Here is an 18392-nt window from a genome sequence, read left to right as displayed (position 1 = left end):
GCTTTCTGGATTGAAACTCTGTGCACATTTAGGACATCTCCTGATCTTTGCTCTTTACAGAGATCACTCCTCCTAAAGCTCCTTTTTATGAACTTACTTTCTCATTTTTTGTAAAATAGTGTACTCTTTTTACCTAAGCCAGGTGTAACTTTTGTAAATTACCTGTATTGAAGTACTTTTACATCCTCATCAAGGTTTCGTCTGAAAGGTGGTAGGATTTTCTAATTTCCCATTCACTTCTGAGAAAAAACAAGACCAATTATCATAAATTTATTGATTGTATTTACCCGCTTTGTCCTGTTTTGGGTTGTAAGGAGCAGGACTGTATCCTTGCGGTCATTGAGCTAGAGGCGGAGTTACGCACTCTGGATAGATCACCAGTCCATCACATGGCCAACAAAAAGCCTCACAAGACAAAAAAAAACAAAACATGCACACCCACAGTCATTTCTAAGGTCAATTTAGAATCTCCAGCTAACCTAACAGGCATGTTTTTGGACTGTGCAAAGAAACTGGAATACCTGGGGGAAATAACCACTGGTGTGCAGAAAGCAAACATCACAGAGTATCCTGTTGCAGTAAATTTGATTTATTCTAAAATACCTTAATGTTTTTATTTGACTATGCAGAAAAAAATAAGCAATTTTAACTTTATTAGTTGTTTTGATTTCTGTACATACTACAGTAACTACTTGCACTAAGAATGAATATAATCATAGATAGAATGAGAAAATCAGTAACAATTTTAATTCAGAAAAGTGAAGAGGCCTTTTTTTCGCATCCAATTTTAATAGGAGTTGTTATTAAGGGTCTGGTTTCACTATACAATCATAGCAGCAAAAGCATAATGCAATATATAATTCTCCACTGAAGAGACAGTTATACTCACCCACAGAAACTTATCCAGGATCACAAAAACACTTCATGTAAACTTTGCTTGACTAAACACTAATTGTTCTCTGACACAATGAGTGGTTTGTCTAATTTTTCCAGGCTATTGTCTTTTAAAATAAAATGTCACGGTCTGCCCTAAATGTGTGAGAATGACCACATCTGCTACCACGCACCGTCACAAGGGAGTGAAGCAGAGAGAAGGTGGGCGATAACAACGTCACAGTGTTGTTACAGTGCTGTTTGGCTGCTCACCTTCCCTGTCTCCTCCTACTTGTCTCTTCCCCCATCCTCCCTCTGCAGTGGACGTGCATCGCATTTGGAGCAGCAGGCAGCAGGTGGAGATGACATCATCTGCACTGCAGCACACTGCAGCACTGGGTCTGAACAAAGACATGTCAGCCTACTGCTAACTATTCCCCCTTTTCCCCTCCATCGCTCTGTCTGTACCACTCAGCACATAACAGCTGGAAGGAAAGGAAGCACGTATATTTGTATCAAGGCAGGTTCTTTGGTTGTGACTTACCTCAGCTCATTGGTTCATGCACTCAGACTAGAGTAGGTTGGCAGCTCTTCACCTCTCTAGCCCGTATGTTGATAGTTGAAGGTGGATGCCACCTAGCAAGAAGCTCTGCAAACACGCTAAGCAGCTTTCCTGTTTGATATGAGAGTGATCTGCTGATCTGACAGCATGCTCACTTAGGTAGTCTGCAGAACACACAGGAATCAAAGGCAGGGGGCTCAGTTTGGTTCTTTCAGTCCATTATTCACAGTGCAGCATCCTGTCACTGAGAGCAGCAATTTACCAGCCAGCAGTATTATGTTTTTCTTCCCAATGATGGAAGCTACTTGACCTCTTTTACAGCAACTTACTGTAACATTAGCTCTCTATGGAGCCTTTAGCTGAGACTTCCATGGTGCAGTGAAGCACAAATGTCACCAGGTCATGCTGTGAAGACTCCCCACTTAGAGTCATTAGGTTCTATCTGGGGCATCAGCACTGAGAAAAAACACACAGGAAAGGGTTTATAGATTATGTTTTCATTGTTTGCCTCTCTACATTTTTTTTTCTTATGTACTGACTCCTTCTCCTCCCCTTCATCAATAAGCCAATAGCACACAGGCAGGCCATATACACACAGCCATGTTCCTGTCGCCTAGTTACCGCTCGGCAGCAGGTTGCCACAGAAACGGCCTCATAGTAGCTAAATGGGGAATGCTAATGCAGTCTTCTATACTCCCTGCTGCAGTGGGCTCTCTGTGCCCATCCCAATCCACTGCCTGTGCATAGCATACTTTATGTGTGTGTACATGCACAGTCATGCTCACAAGAGTCTGTTTGTGTGTGTAGATGAGTGGATTTTTTTCTTCTTTGGTCTTTATTTAACAAGACAAGCCATTAGGATCTAATTATTGTGCGTAAAGGCTACCTGGCAAAAGACAGTGCCTTCTTAATAAATTGGTCAAAAGACACATTTGAAGCTAATAAACAGCAACACTGACATTTCAAACATTTTAAAACACTATCTACTTATCCTAACATATGTAGTAAATGATAACATTTAACATGAATTATACTGTGAGAGAGCAAGTATAAGAATGGATAGAACAGTGGGAAATATCACTGAGCTAGAAACAACTGAATGTACCAGTGGGAATGCCTATTATGAGTATCCTTAAGGGCAAACCAAAATAAAAATCTGTCCAGGTTTAATGTTTTACAACATTCCACTTCTTAACTGCAGCTGCTTCAAATGATTATCCACCAGTTCCCAATCATAGTATTTGTTAGGGGAACATTGTACAGAATACGTTAGCAACACAAATGACACTAATTAAATTGGCAATTATTATTAATCAACACAGGTAAAGGGGAGTCAAGCTAAGGAGAATTTTGTACATGGTCATGAAATAAAGAATGATTTGACAAATGTGTAAAGAGGACCATTTAACGTCAGTGGAGAATCTGTTGCACACTGTAGTCGGGCAAATGTACAAATATCAAGCTTCTGCAAAGCAGCACTGTTAGCTGACCAATACAACATCACCATAGCCCAATATAAGAATGATGATTATTTGAAAAATGTCTAGCTGACCAAAGGGACTAAATATGGAGCACTTTCTATCTTTACGTTTGTTCCTGGAGTCACTCTCCCAGTTTGGGGGTCATAGCCCAGAGTTCTCCAATAACCACTGGCACCACTGGTCCAACCACAACTTTTCTACTTCTTCTTTCAGTCTTACAGGCCTTGGTATTTTTAAGCTTCTCGTGTTACTTCTTTGTGGTGTTGCAGATGCTTGGAATCACTACAGCGATCATTATCTTCTGTAGTTTATCATCCACCACAATGTCTGGTCAGTTAACCATCACATGTTTGTGAATCTCAGTCCAAAGGTTCTACAGTATCTTAGCCCTGTCATTCTTCACCGTCCTTGATGCTGTCTCCTACTTGAACTGTAGGAACTCCAGCCCACACTTGGCAAAGATGTTCCTGTACACCATTTCACTTGGTTATGGTGTTCCATGTACACTTTTCCTGGCTGCATCTTGTATCCTGCTATCAAATGGTGCATCAAGTTATAGGTTTTTCTGTAGTCAGTCCAGGTGGTGGACGTTTGTGTGTCTGATCATACAGTCACAAGCAACTGTTCTGTTCACCACTAGCGGGTACTTGGCTCCTCTAGAGTTACTGCCAATTCCCTTTTGGGTTCTGTTCAGGTATTCAGCCATATACCTGTTCATTTTAGCTCATATGATACTTGACAGGAGCTTCCATCTTATGTAGGGGTAGATGATCAGCCAGTGGTTGGTTTGTGTCACCCCTTTCTGGGTTTTTTTCAGGTCTGTCTGGCCTTGGGTCAACCACTCCTGGTGGGTCCCACCCATTAGCAGCTGGTTCGTTTATGCTGCTAGGAGCAGTCACTTTCTTTGGCCGATAGGTGAGGGTCATGTCAGGCCCTGGTGCACGCTAGCTTTTCAAACTTAGGCATTGTCTTGGATGTCTGCCACTGTGATGTACATTGGTTCTTGTTCTGGGAGATTGCTGTGATCAGCTCTTAGATTTTCTAGTCATGACGCACAGGTGTTATGTGGTGCCTCATTTTCCCATATGTTTCTCAAGGACTGTTCAGTCTCAGTCCTGGGTGGTTCTGTTCATATTTTATTACCCTTGCACTGAGAGTGCACTTGGTAAAGTGTGATGGAAAACATTTGTATTCTCCTGCCTTCAGCTTATCTACTATACCTGTTCATGCCAGCAGCTAAAGTTGTGAGGTGTTGTTTGATAGTCTCTACTTCCATTATTTTCTTGGAAGATCTTTTTCATTGCACATTTCTATTGTTCTGACAGCAGACTCATTTCTCCTCATGTTGCCTTGATCAGACTAAACATTAAGCATCGTAAACATCTAAATTATTTACAAGTTACTTATTTACAAAGCTTTTGTTTCCACAATCAATCAGCTTAGAAAGGTCTACAGTCGGGGCTGAATTGATAGGGGCATCGATCTTCATTAAAAAAAAAAGAATCCATCTCATCAGTCCCACTCTAAGGCATCATTCAAAATTAAAACCCAATTTGACAAATGTTGATTTACAACATCAGTCATCAGAATCTTATCACTGACTATATTGTCCTGTTAAGTGACAGGGGGATATAAAGAAGAAGTTTAATTTTCAATATCCATAGATATGGTGGTGGAAGTTTGTCGAATGTTTTAACAAAATGGGTGTTGTATTTAGATAATAGCTTTTGTTGTTGCAAAGGCTTAAAAAACAATGAAACTATTCATACTGCCTTAGAGCAAATCATAGTAGTTACCTCTAAAACAACATTTAATTCTCCTTTGTTGAATGCGCCTCTATCTATCTTGGTGAATGAAGAGGCTATATTGTCAAGTTCTTGAGATAAGTGCAAGGGTTTTGATTTAAACTGTACCGTCAGCTTCTTCCAAACAGGTGCATGGAACAGGGCCATGACAGGGTGTACCTAATCAACTGGAGAGAGCCTTCAGCTGTACACTGTCACTAAAGCTTGTGTGATGTGCTGTGTGATTGTTTGGCACATTTAACATGCTCAGACTAACTCTGTTAGTCTGGTGAATCTTTAAATGCAAAGAGAAAGATGTTAATGATTACATTAATTAGATGATTTATTTTAAATTAGCTGGTGAATGGTGCAGTTGTTTCCCTTAATGATATGTCATTGAAAATTGATTTTTAAAAATTGTTAACTCTTGTTACAGCTATTTCTCAAAAAACAGATTTATGGATTGGTTCTTTGATTGTACTCCTCGTGACATTAGGCACCATGCTACTGCCTCAGTCAACCTCCTTAGGAGTAACATATTGGTGCAGATTGTGGTGCATACATACTGTGTGATCATTTGTCTTGTCAGGATTTGGGGTTGTTTGCGCTGGATCTAGCACACTGACATATTCTTTTCTCACAGTTGATGTTACTCATGCACTGACATGTTGTTCTTCTGTGTTCCACTATTTGCCCAGATAACCAGTTCAGAATGTCTATCCTGGAGCGCTTGGAGCAGATGGAGAGGAGGATGGCAGAGATGGCCAGCCACCAGCAGTCGAGCAGTGCAGGGAGTGGCGGAGCTGGGGGAGGAGCAGGGGGAGGGGGTGGAGGAGGAGGAGGAGGCGGCAGTGGAGGAGGTGGAGGAGGAGGCAACAACAGCCAGACACAGGTAAAAAAGCAACATCATGCTATTTGTACTAGTATGTTATGCATGAAGCCAGCCATTGTCTTGTGACAGCAGGCAGCAAGCCTGTCAGGCGTTGCTGTCATTGACTGACTAAAATATTGTACATCTATACCCATAGTAAATGGTTTTTCCTAGTGAGATAACAGTTTGCTTTTCTTTGGTATTTTTAGTGTGTGTCTGGCCAGACGCAGGCCAGCAGCTCCTTTGAAAGTCGTGTTGTGGTGGTCTGTGAGAAGATGATGAGCAGAGCTTGCTGGGCCAAGTCCAAACATTTAATCCACTCTAAGACCTTCAGAGGGATGACACTCCTTCACCTGGCTGCCGGCCAGGGCTATGCCACCCTCATTCAGACACTCATCAAATGGCGGTGAGAAGAAAATTATCCACAAACTGCATAGTGGTGCTGTGGTTTATGATAGGAGTACACCACACCAAATATTAGAGAGAAGCTTATTGTTTTCTCTCTCTTATCCAGTACTAAGCATGCTGACAGTATTGATTTGGAGTTAGAAGTGGACCCTCTCAATGTGGATCACTTCTCCTGCACTCCTCTGGTAAGAGACGTAAAGTTAACTTTGACAGTGTGAGCAAAAATGGATAGTTTACATATCTTTTGACATGTTCCTTTTTCTTGTCTGCTTTTCATCCAGATGTGGGCATGTGCACTGGGTCACTTGGAGGCAGCAGTGGTCCTGTATAAATGGGACAGACGTGCCCTAGCTATCCCAGATTCTCTGGGTCGCTTACCCTTGTCAATTGCACGCTCTCGTGGCCACACCAAATTGGCTGAGTGTTTGGAGCAGCTACAGAGGGAAGAACAGCAGCCAGCAGCACCTCTACCACCCACAAGTCACATGTCTTTCTCCCCAGCCCCGGACGCACCCACCACGGACAGCTGGATGGTCAGCTGGGCAAATGACAGCATAGTAGCACCCAGTGGAAAGAAAGGAGGTCCTGCCAACACAACTACTACGTCCAGCACCACTAGCCTCAATCCTGGTCAGTGCAAAGCCAACGACTGGAACATGTTGTAATTTCTGATGCACTCTGACCAGTTTAAACTCTTTGTGATTGTATTCAGCTAACTCTGTTAATTTTTTTTTTCAGACTTAAGAAGACCTAGGTCAGAGCCCTCCAACTGTTATAGCAGTGAGGGCCAAAGAGACCTCCCACTAGCTAAAAAACATAAACCCAACCCAGAACTGTTTCAGACTCGGCCTGACAAAGCTATGTCTGTTCCTTTGAGCCTGGAGCAGCAACACCTCCACAAGCTGTCCACAAGCACTAAGAGCCTATCCTCAGAGGGCCTGAGCTCAGACAAAAGCCTGTCAGGAGGCAGCACTGGAACCACCAGATGGACCTCCAGAGAGAATTTCTCCAGCAGCAACTTGGGAAGGAAGCCTCTAGGGATGAGCGGTAGCAGTAGTCTAACAAAAGAGAAGCTCGTCAACCGACTGCGACAGCGAGAACAACTAGGCATGCTGGTTATGGCGGACAGAGAAATGGCTGATTCAGAACTGCTATCATATCGGGAAGATTTGGAGAATCAGGACTGTTTCACACAAATGGACGACCTGCAGGTGAGGATGAAGAACAGAAAACTGTTCTCAGTTATCTCTGTATGTGAAGCCTAAAACCAGTGCTGAAGAACTATGAGATCAATCAGGCTGCAGAAGACTACTTTATATACAGTAATACAGCTACTAAAACAACAAATACACGTTGCATTCACATAAAAAAATAAAGAGAAGCACCCTTCATCATTTCTAATTGATGTGCTTTTAAAACACTTAATAAAAAAAAGATATACTGTATATAAATATATATACAAAAGGATATATCAGAAGGAGGGTGTTGCATGGATGAACAGTATTAGAAGATCACGCTTCTTCTTTTATGCCAGCCTGCTGCATTGGGTTGGCAATATAAAACAACCCAACCTGGCACTCTGTCGATGACCATCACTGCATAATAAACTCTTTTTATTGATCTTCTTCAATAGCCAAGGGATCCTTCCAGGCATCCATATCAGTCTAACTACTTCTCCAACAGATGAAGTGCCGGAATGAGAATTTCAGCCTCCAGCAATATTGTGTTATTATTATCTTCTGCACTGCCATTAAGGCCAACATTTTTGTCTTTGCACCAAACCATTAAACCTTCATAAGTAGGCCACGAGGAGACAGCACTTTGATGGAAATTTACTTGGTGCTTACCTGAGTAATCTTTGTTTTTTCTCCAACCAACAGGTAAATATGATGACTCTGGCAGAGCACATCATTGAAGCCACACCGGAGAGAATCAAGAGGGAGAACTTCACTGCAGCAGACTCTGTGCCCTTAGATACATCAGGGGTCAGCAGCACCATGAACTGGCTGGCCAACTACTTGGGAGATGTAGAACAGCTTCCAAGCATCATACACTTACGGTAAGGAGTACTTTGGAACAAGGAATATATAAAAAATATGCATGATCTTGACCTAGTTATACTACAACAAACTTGTATAATTTTTCTTACTTTAATGTAGAACAATGAATAAAAGATAAACAACTCATTTATTGAAGTATTTGAGAAATTACTGTTGTAATTTAAAACATTTGTTTAAAAGAGGGCTATGATAGATTTATTAAAAGTGCAAAATGCTAGAATGATTTAGAAATGTTTTTAAATGTTTCAAATGTTTATTGGCTGATAATTATCTTCATGAGAAATATATTTTATTTTTGCTACAACTTTAAACTGTTAAAGTAAGATAGAAAAAAATTGTTTGGCATATAGTGGGTAAAGATTTTCAGTCTGATATACAATTGAACGTCATAACCTGCATATCTCTTATTTCCTTAGATCTCTGTACAATGAACCTCTGACACCATCATCCAACCCAAGCCTGAGTCCTGGGGGGTCTCCGCTGAGGGAGGGCCCCCTGGAGAGGTCAGCGGTCCCTTCTCTAGCTGACTGGAGTGAGTTCATCAATGCCTCCAACAGCAAAGTGGAGCGAGACCTGGCCCAGCTGACTCTGTCAGATCCAGAGCAGAGAGAGCTGTATGAGGCCGCCCGTCTGGTCCAAACTGCCTTCCGCAAGTACAAGGTACAAGCCCGGGGTTCAGGTCCGATATGCTCTCTGTTCTCTAGCTCACACTAATAGGATTAGTGAAATTAAATAGATTTGTTTTTGTGATTTTAGGGATGACTTAATGCTGGTCTCAAGCTGTGGAGTTCTAAGTTTTGCTGTGAAATTCAGCATTTGTGATGTGGTTTTATACACCTTTTGTCCTCTGATGTACTGCTTCTAATCATGGTTACGACTGAATATGGAGTTCAGTCTTTATACTTGTGTCATTCTGTTTCTCTGCTCATAATCACATTACAACATTAAGACAAAATCTACTAATGTTTCTGTGGTTTTAGCATGGGAAAGGTGGCTTGAGCAGAGCATGGCCTTGCTTAGAGGAGCTGCACTGCCCCCCATGTCCCTGCTGCACTTAGACCTTGTTATTGAGCTGCTGTGCTCCCACTGTCTTTATATCCTTCTCAGTTAGGGACACCTGCTTCTGCCTGTACTTAACTAGCTCTTCACACACCAGTTCTTTTCATCCTGCCCGATCCCATTCCCAATCTGCCGCCCCACCCCTCTGACGACTTCTATTAAGCTTTTACATGACAAATTGTTCACTGTCGTTCACAGTTGTCTTTTGTGCTCATCTGCCAGCTGATACTGTGGTGGTTCTCTGTTGGGCAGCAGCTTACCCCGTCCACTCTTTGGTCCATAAGGCGTGGTCTTTATCCGGGGTGGATTTATATTCTAGTCACCACGACACCTCAGCAACCTGCTGATATCCTTTGTGGCAAAAACAAGGTTCAACTTTAACCTCTGACCTGTCCCACTTTACTTTCCAACAGGGGCGGCCACTCCGAGAGCAACAGGAAGTAGCTGCAGCTGTTATACAACGTTGCTACAAGAAATACAAACAGGTAAGCTCCACACAGCAAAGACGTTTTTCAGCCAGTGTTGCACCTGAGTTTTAGTATTTTTATAGCACATCATTGTAAGTGTTTTCCTTTTTCCTGTTAACAAGCTAACATGGATAGCCTTGAAGGTAACTTGTTGGTTGTATTATTCCATGGCATGAACCTGCACCACTTTTGCACTGTTCACATGAAGAAAGATATACATATATACATATTGCTTTGTGCTTGTCTGCAGTATGCACTTTATAAGAAGATGACGCAGGCCGCCATCCTTATCCAGAGTAAGTTCCGCAGCTACCACGAACAGAAGAAGTTCCAGCAGAGCAGGAGGGCGGCTGTGCTCATTCAGCAATACTACCGCAGCTACAAGGAGTTTGGCAGGCTGAAGCCTCAACAGCGGGGGGCTGCTGCTGCCCTGGTGCAGCACAAACTGAGGTAACACTCCGGCACGAGCTTAAATACGACCAAATAACTGAATATATTAATCTTGCTTCATACAGTGGGACACAGAGGATACTTCATCCCTCAACATAGCTACAAAATGACAGTTAAATTTCTGGACATGTCTGATGAACTGATGAATGATGGCTGCTTTCAGTCATTTATCAACAAAATCATTAACAGAAATAAGTTTGAGGGATGATAAATGTCCGCCTTAAGTTTATTAAATACATTGTGCTTTGTAATAAAATATGTCACATTCACCCTGCATGATGAAGTTGCCACTGATGTAGTTTTTAAATTATTGTTTACAGAACAGTAAGATGTTATCTCTGTTCCGATGTTTTCTAGGGGTAGTCTGCTCACAAAGAGGCAGGATCAGGCTGCCAGGAAGATTATGAGGTTTCTACGACGCTGCCGCCACAGGTAGGCCTCAACAAGACGCTGGAGATCAAAGTCTACTGATACATTACTGCGACAGCTGGTTCTTGGTCTGAAAGGGTTTTTCTACCATTGTGTTATTAATGAGGAATAGTAGGAATAACCATATACAACTTCAGCAAGTACATTCTTGTGCAAGATGACTCTATTATCAAAATATTCAAAATTGCATCACCTTTATGTAATTTTTAGTGTAGAAGGATTTGCATCCGTCTGGACCAGTTATCAAACAGTTCTGTCACAAAAAGGGTTCCCTCTTGGTGAGAAAGCACCTGCTCCAATTTATAAGTTAAAAAAGACCCAGCAAAATAATTTTTTTTTACGATTGACTGTTCCTCCTGCGATGTGGACACTATAAACGTTAGACTGCCTAAAGGAAGTAGGACTTTCCTTCAGCAGGAAGGAGCCTGAATGTCTCCATGGATGGCAACCGGACAATAAGATACATGAAACTGCTAATTTCAGTTTTCATAATGAAGATGAGCTTGTTAAAGCATTATCATGAGGAGTACATCATTTTCTCTGTTAAGACTGAGAACATTTTGATCAGCTGAGGAGCTGCATTAATACCAGAGGAGTTGGGAATATATTGCGTAGAAGGCACCAGAAGTTCCCGTGAATCAAAATAATATTAATCAAAATCAAAATAGTTGTTGTTATAATGACTCCAGGTCATCAGAGGCTCAGCTGAAGAGGAACGTCCCCGTTCCCGTTCCAAACACACAAGTTTGCAAAGAAGAAAAGAATGTTACATTTGATTTCAAGTGTAAGGTTAGGAGATACAAACCCTATGGCAAAGAAGAGCTGTTTTTAGATGAACAGCAGAACACATTTGTGCCATGCAAGTTTCCGTCATGTCTGGAAGAATGTCTAGTGTGAGCATAAAACAGCTTTCATGAACAACGTGTTTTAAAATTGAACCAGAAATTAAAGATTTGCTTTCTGAATTTATGAAGTTTCTACTTTGGGAACTATACCTTTTCAATAAGACTAACATAAACTAAGATTTTAGAGTGCATTAGAGCAGACTCAAATGTAAATAATTAATTGAGAGGTGAAAACGTATTTCAGTTTTCCTACCTCAGAGGGATTTTGCACATGGGTGTACAAACTTATTAGATGTTGAACCATTAGTCAGGTAATTCCTTTGTGTATGATAAATTTCTTTTTTTTTAAACAACCAGTGGTTAGAAATACCCCTAATCCTTAAGCTCCACCTCCCGCCCCCACCTGTCCTCGCCCCCCTCCTCCACAGTGCCCACTGTGTGCTAATAGCTGTCTGGTATTGTTTTGCTGTTTATGCTAAGCCCCTTGATGGACCATAGACTGTTCAAGCGGGTGAGTGCAGCCTCAGCAACTCAGTTCGTGCCTCCCCTCCTCTCTTTATCTCCTCTACCTGTTTATTTCCTTACGCCTCCCTCTCTCTCCTTTAATCCTCCCTGTGTGTCTCTCTCTCACTCTTTAATAAAACAATAATCCCCTCCTGAAGTCTCGGCCCCAGTGATCTCTTCTTTCCTTTCTCATTTTCTCTTCTGCTATTTCTCTCCCACCTCCCCACCCAGCCCTCCTCATTCTCCATCACTGTTGCTTGATGCCTGCTTGCATGAAGGCTGCCGACTGGAGCCACAGGTGGACTGAGAGGCTCAGATTAAGAGCAGAACCTTTCTCAAACTAACAAACTGCTTCTGAATGATGATTCCACTGCAACACTTACCGAACACGTCTCTGAGTCTTTTTTTTTCTCTCTCTCTCTATTTTTTTTTTTAAATCGCTGTCGTTCTCTCCTCGGAAATGACACTTTGTTTATGTTGTGTTTTGTTTTATTTCAGCTTTGTGTGGTTCTGCACATGGTCAGTTTAAGAGTACAGGAAGCTTTTTATTTATTTATTTATTTATTTATTTACTTTCTCTCAACTCTGTTTTTATCCTGCTGCATGTCAAGTGCTGACAACTATGGGCCTTGCTCTTCTACTTTCAGGCATGCTCTGAACCTGCTGTTTTTTAAGTAGTTGTCTCTCTGGCTGGCTGACTGTATGCTCTGTTTCAAGCCACTCAACAGACTGCGAGGGGGGGAACCTAACCTGTCCAATTTCTCTTCATTAAAATTTTATGAAGCCACTGAATGTGACATGCCCACCTATTAATCAAAATATATACTACAAGACACACCTGAACCAGAAGTGACTAACATACACAATAAGTACATTTAGCCTCCTGGCTGCTCCCTGCTGTGACCACTTTTGTGTAAATATGCTATGAATATCATGGTATTTTTTGTGTTTTGACACATGTTGCATTCAGGGAGGGGTTGTTTATTTGTTTTTGTTTGGTGTTTTTTGGGAGGGGGTGTATGGAAACTTGAAACTTGCAACCATTAACTGTGTGTTCTTTATGAAGAAAAGCAATGTAAATCACAACATTAAGGGCAACCATTTATGCTATTCAAGTCGCTAAAACTGACTAAATAGTTTTATTTAGACAGAGAAAAATCATCTGTGTAATAATCAGAGATTACATAATGTATGTTTCAGTACTACTTCTAACTTTAATTGGTTTTCTATAATTATTTATGAAATCATTTAGCCTATTACTGTTTTAGCAATGTTTATTTGTTAAAGCTGTCTCATTTAGTAAATTTCAAAGTAAAAGTTGAATTTTCTGTTTCATTCCAACTCTAAACGATGTTTCCTTTCACAGAGCAGACGTAGTTCCTGATGAGCTGAGCTGACTTGATGTTCTGTCTGAACACTGTGATAGTGTCAGGCTTATGTTTGTGTCTGTGCGTGCGTTTTGATAATTTGGTGATACTTCGCATGTTATACTTACAGATACTCGTCCATGTCTGTGTTGCAGGGTGAAAGAATTGAAAAGGGCCAGGGAACATGAGACCCCTCAGAAGAGCCCCCTTGCGATGTGACATCACTCTCCCGACTTCTCCCTTTTTTTATTTATTTTTTTGTTTGTACCTGAGACAATTTACAAAAGAACAGAACATTAAAAAGAAGGATAAAAAAAGAAAAACATCAATGCAAGCACTGCTATTATTACTACAACAGCAGTGCTACTCTTACATGTACAACAGCATTTTTTTCCCACACATCTGTTGTTTCCACAGACTTGATTTTGGCTGAAGAGTGGCAACTTCTTCAAGACTATAAACTAACAGAACGTGTGCGTGTGTATGTGTGTGTGTGGGGGGGGGGGGTTACAGAACATTGGCTTCGTGGCATTTTTTGCACTTTTTCATGGATTTCTTTGTGTTTTCTGGATATGAAGAAGTTTCGAACGACGAAGGAAGACGACGCAGGACAGATGGATTGTCACAAGTTGAGGACCTCATGAGGTGTAAAGTTTGGCCTACTGCAGGAAATCTCAGAAGACGGAGAAACCTCGCAGAAACACTCTGCACTCCTGTTAAATTTCACAATTTATTTTTTAGGCGACCGATTTAATTCATTCAAAGACCAAATACATAGATAACTCACCTGTCCACTTCAGTCCACTCCTGTTGATTAAATGATATTCAGCTTAAATTAACGTTTTTCTCCTGTCCGACCGTGCTCTACCCCACCAGTCTGCCCTCATGGGTAGAGCTCCAAATGAATGTAGTGGGGATCAAACACACAACGGCAAATTAGGGATAAAATATTTCTGTTTTAACATTTCTTATAAAAAAATACTATGCTTTATCGTATATATATACATAAATATATATATATATATAAATATATTGTCACTTTACTACTTGAATTTGTTTCATATTGTCCTATGTACTTCTTCCATCATTGTCAATGTATTGGTGATCTGTATCTTCAGGCTATATGTTCCTAAAACCCTACCAAGAAAAAAAATGCATGACTTCTTGGGAAGAAATGTCTTTGCTTGTGTGCTTATGGCCTAGTCTTTCAGCCTTTCCTCTGATTTTTATTTTTACTTTCCACTTTAGTGGCCCCACACATTCATGTTCTCCTTCATTAGAGCCTCTTTTGTTTCTGTAATTAGGCTATCTCTATGTTGTCTTGTTTATTTCTTTTTCCATTTGGCTTGTTCAATTGATCTCCCCTCTGAAACCTCGAAGAGAAAAGAACTTCCCTGTCTTGTGTTGTAATGGTCATGCAGGTTGTTATTGTTCTTTTTAAACGAACTTCGGAGCCTGTGAAGGCTTTTGAAGGGAAGATCACATACATTGCCTTGACATCTTAGAGATTCTTTGTAGGGTCCCTAAGCTTGTCCCAAAATAGGGGGGTTGACAAATCCATATTTTTGACAATTGAGTGGTTTCTGTAAATAAAGAAGGCTGCAAGATGTGTAGGAAAAAAATAATAATAACATGTTCCCTATGGGGGATTGTATTTTAGAAATATATTATTTTATTCATTAAAAATGGGTCGAAAACAGGAACAAGACAAAAACAGAATATTTGTATAGTTTTGTTTGAATGCAGAAAAGTATGGTTGTATTGTTTGTATATAGTGTAAATAGCTGGGATAAAAATGAGCTACGTGCATGAAAAGTATGAACAGAGTCAAAAGATGAGAAAAAAAAACAACAACAAAAGCAGTAGTGGCTATGCTCTGTAAAATGACAAATATTTCACTATTAGAGTATTTCACTTTATTTTGATTGTTCTGGAGACAAACATTTTGCTAAAGCATGATATTAATACATATAAAAAAAAAGTTTTAAAATAATGTATTTAGTGTTAGGAGAGGTCTTCAAAATTATCTTAAAAAAACCGCTATAGTTACGTTTATTTTCCTTCTTTTTATTTGTTTATTTTGGGCTCCCAAGAAACTTTTGCCAATGGTGCCAAGATACGTGATAACTCTATAGTTTAGGAAGATAATTAGGTAAATTTTTTTCTTCGTTTTTGCAGAACAGATAATCATACAGTGACGTCATAAACACTAGCACTGAAAACCGTGAAGTCACAAATGGCTGAAGACTGAAAACATCAACAACAACGAGGTACACAGATTGCAGAGGGACTCGAGCAGAGAGTCTTTAGTTCATCTCCATCGTCCACATACGTAGAGCATTTATTCATCACTGGGTGTCAAAAGCTGTTTGATTTTTGTTGTCATTGAAAATGGAATGTGATACATGATTATTGAGGTTTTTTTGTCTAAACTTAAAGATTGTAAAACAACAAAAAGGAGCCTTGCTGATTGGATTCCTGTAAACCAATCTGTGTTATTACTCGCAATCACTGAAACGGATGAAATTTCTAAAGTGTAAGACGTGGCACAGAGTTTTGATTTTTGGTTTTACAAATTGGGACTCATTGTAAATCTGGTGGCATAATGTATTGGTACAAAAACATTGTATTTTGCCAGCACATTGTGAATAATATTACAGTCAAGGTTGAAAGACCTAGATCTTGTAATTTATGTAAAAATACAAAGAAAAAACAAAAAACTGTTGAAGTAAAGTGTTCGTAACAGTGTTCCTTCATCATACAGTTGAATGCACTTCTTGCTAAATGAAACATGCCATTCCAGCCAAGAAGGTACTGAGGAGCTTCTATAAAATGTCCAAGAAGACTCAATGAGCTAAAACGACTGTAGTATCTAATGTGTAACACATTGCACTTATGAAGTATAAAAATGTATGTTGTACTCTGGATAATAGTGTGTGCTTAGATCGAGCTACAGAAACAATTTCAGAGCGAATAACAAGTGATTTCTTATAGGTGCCTGTTGGCTGCTGTCTAATTCCTAAATAATATTCTTATCAGAAAGTACACTGTATTCAGACATGTGAACATTCAGCCAAGTGCCACTTGAAACTTGATTTTTTCATGTTTTTGGTTTTGTTTTTGGTTGTTTTTTTATCATCATTAGGATAAATAGGTATTTTTCTGATTTCATGTTCTTGGTTGATTGGTTGTTTTCTTGTTAATGTAGAAAGTGCCTATTCATGTCCTCATAACACCAATCCAGAATGAATTCAGTGGACCTGACCTCGAGGGAATGGTCACCCCCAGAGAGTGCCGTGTCCTCTGCATGAAGCCACATTGTCGCCACCATCACACCATCATACACTCACCAACGCCACAGTCAGTCAGTCAGTCGAGCATTGCGGCAGCTTGTCAACATCCTGGCATTACTTTTCTTTTTCTGCCTTCTCCATTTACTACTGGGACAGCTTGTTGTTTAGAAATGCCACTACTGGGGTTTGTTGCCTCACACTCCTACTCTAGGCAAAAAAGGGGGAGAAGGATTTATTATGCTTGCATGGGTAAAATAGTCAACAGGGTGACAGAGCTGCACCTATAGCATGCTTATTTTTCTTTGAATTGGTAGTCAGGTAGACATGTTAAAGACATACTGTTCTGCACAATGATGAACAACCAGATACTGTCACAGGACTCCGAAACAACCTGTGACTGAGAGGCAAACGTACAAACAGTCAGCAGCTACTGATGGACATAATTCAGAGCAAGCAGCAGCTTTTTAGACTTTTTCTTTGCTTATTATTTGTTCAATTTAGGACAAAAGGACAAAGTTAGAGACGTTATTATTAAATTAATTAACTTATAGCAAATAACTAATTAACCGAAGGGAGACACTCGATTACATATATAAAGCATTGCACAGCACACATTCAGACATGTCAGGATGTCCGTTTCACGAGTGAACTGAGTGGCGATGGCAGCATTGGTTCACCTCCCTTCTGTATTTTACTCAGGGTGCCAAAACGGGGAGGAGGAAACAGAGCAGGACATGTGATTCACATCAGAGGGAGCTGGGAAAACCTTTCAATCAGAAAGCAGTGCTTTCTGGTTGGAAAAAAAAGGGAAGAACAGGCAGGTTCACTATTGGGATACTGAAATCTTTCAAATTAATGAGTATAATATAGTCCATTTCCTCTCGGTAACCTTGGACATGACAGACACTATTGAAGCCCTGGAATAGAGTCAATTTTTATGTAGCTCATTAAGATAAATGATTTGACGTTCTCTCGTTGAAATGTGTCAAATCATTGTATGATTCTGGCCACTTCTTTCGGCCTTTAATTTATCTAGGTGACAAAGTGTAGAAGCTATTTAAGATTAAGAGTGTAGTTCTGTGAAAATTGCACCTACAAATCTTATTTTTACTGCCATTTATGAGTGGGGTGACAGGTTAGCTGATAGGCACTCCAATTCTTTAGCGAACAGCATCATCAGTTTCAAGATGTTCTGGGAAATGACCTGAGAATCTGCCTTTCCTCCTCTTCTTTTTCTGAAGCACCCAAACCAGAGAAAGGTAGGCACCTCAGGACAAACAGAACAGAAGCAGTTTTTTCAGTCTGAACCACCCTTTGACATGGAGCAATAACAAACTGTTTTGTGGAGACCTATAGGCCTAGCAGAGTCTCAAACGATTGGACACATGTAGTCGACTTACTCTTATGCAAATGCCAGTATTGCAAGACAAGCATTCAGTAGTTTATGGACAGCAATTATATGGCACCCTTTACCGAATTGCACGTTTTCATCGATTCCAAACTGAGAAGAAAAAAAAGGCCCTGCTTTGATAGAAAGTTAGGGGTCCTCGACACTTTGCATGTGAACTAGTGTTAGATCTCTTTTCCTCTCCTCTATAGCTGTCTTTCTCTCTGTCTTTCCCTGTTATGTGACCCAGTTTTTCTCCGCTCCCAACCCTTCAAAACTTTCATCTCCTCTCGGTTCTCCTAATGTGTTTTGCTTTCCTCCTTTTTCTCCCCTTTCTCTTGTTTGTAAGTTTTATTTTTGTAATTGTGCATGTACAAGCGTCACTGACTCAATGGATATGTTTAAAAAAAAAAGAAGAAAAAAAGAGATTTCAGCTGCTGAAGCCATGCAAAACATTTTGAATTGCCCTTAAAATATGAAAGATGTTTTCTGAATGCTTTATATTCTTTCTGCTGTAAAATAATAAAAAAAGGAAAAAATGGAGAAAACTTG

General features: G+C 40.3%; 1 protein-coding gene across 10 annotated transcripts in view; it reads left to right on the top strand.

Annotated features, from left to right (window-relative positions):
- Positions 1-18371, top strand: part of camta1a (calmodulin binding transcription activator 1a) — a 304500-nt gene extending 286129 nt beyond the window's left edge. For 3 of the 10 annotated variants that reach the window (XM_017409572.3, XM_017409577.3, XM_025004449.2), the window contains 12 exons: positions 5399-5592; positions 5781-5977; positions 6086-6164; positions 6261-6609; positions 6718-7190; positions 7860-8038; positions 8456-8699; positions 9512-9583; positions 9688-9708; positions 9816-10015; positions 10373-10447; positions 11770-18371. In XM_017409572.3, the coding sequence (XP_017265061.1) occupies positions 5399-5592; positions 5781-5977; positions 6086-6164; positions 6261-6609; positions 6718-7190; positions 7860-8038; positions 8456-8699; positions 9512-9583; positions 9688-9708; positions 9816-10015; positions 10373-10447; positions 11770-11938 (2252 nt within the window). In that variant the 3' untranslated portion in view covers positions 11939-18371. The remainder of the gene's footprint in view (positions 1-5398; positions 5593-5780; positions 5978-6085; positions 6165-6260; positions 6610-6717; positions 7191-7859; positions 8039-8455; positions 8700-9511; positions 9584-9687; positions 9709-9815; positions 10016-10372; positions 10448-11769) is intronic. The other 7 variants (XM_017409579.3, XM_017409571.3, XM_017409573.3 and 4 more) reach the window with 6 other exon arrangements.
- The last annotated feature ends 21 nt before the right edge of the window (positions 18372-18392 follow it).

The sequence above is a fragment of the Kryptolebias marmoratus genome, linkage group LG8 (assembly GCF_001649575.2).
Source record: "Kryptolebias marmoratus isolate JLee-2015 linkage group LG8, ASM164957v2, whole genome shotgun sequence".
Classification (NCBI taxonomy): Eukaryota; Metazoa; Chordata; class Actinopteri; order Cyprinodontiformes; family Rivulidae; genus Kryptolebias; species Kryptolebias marmoratus.
Note: the sequence above shows the minus strand (reverse complement) of the source record. Positions and strands in the feature narration are given on the sequence as shown.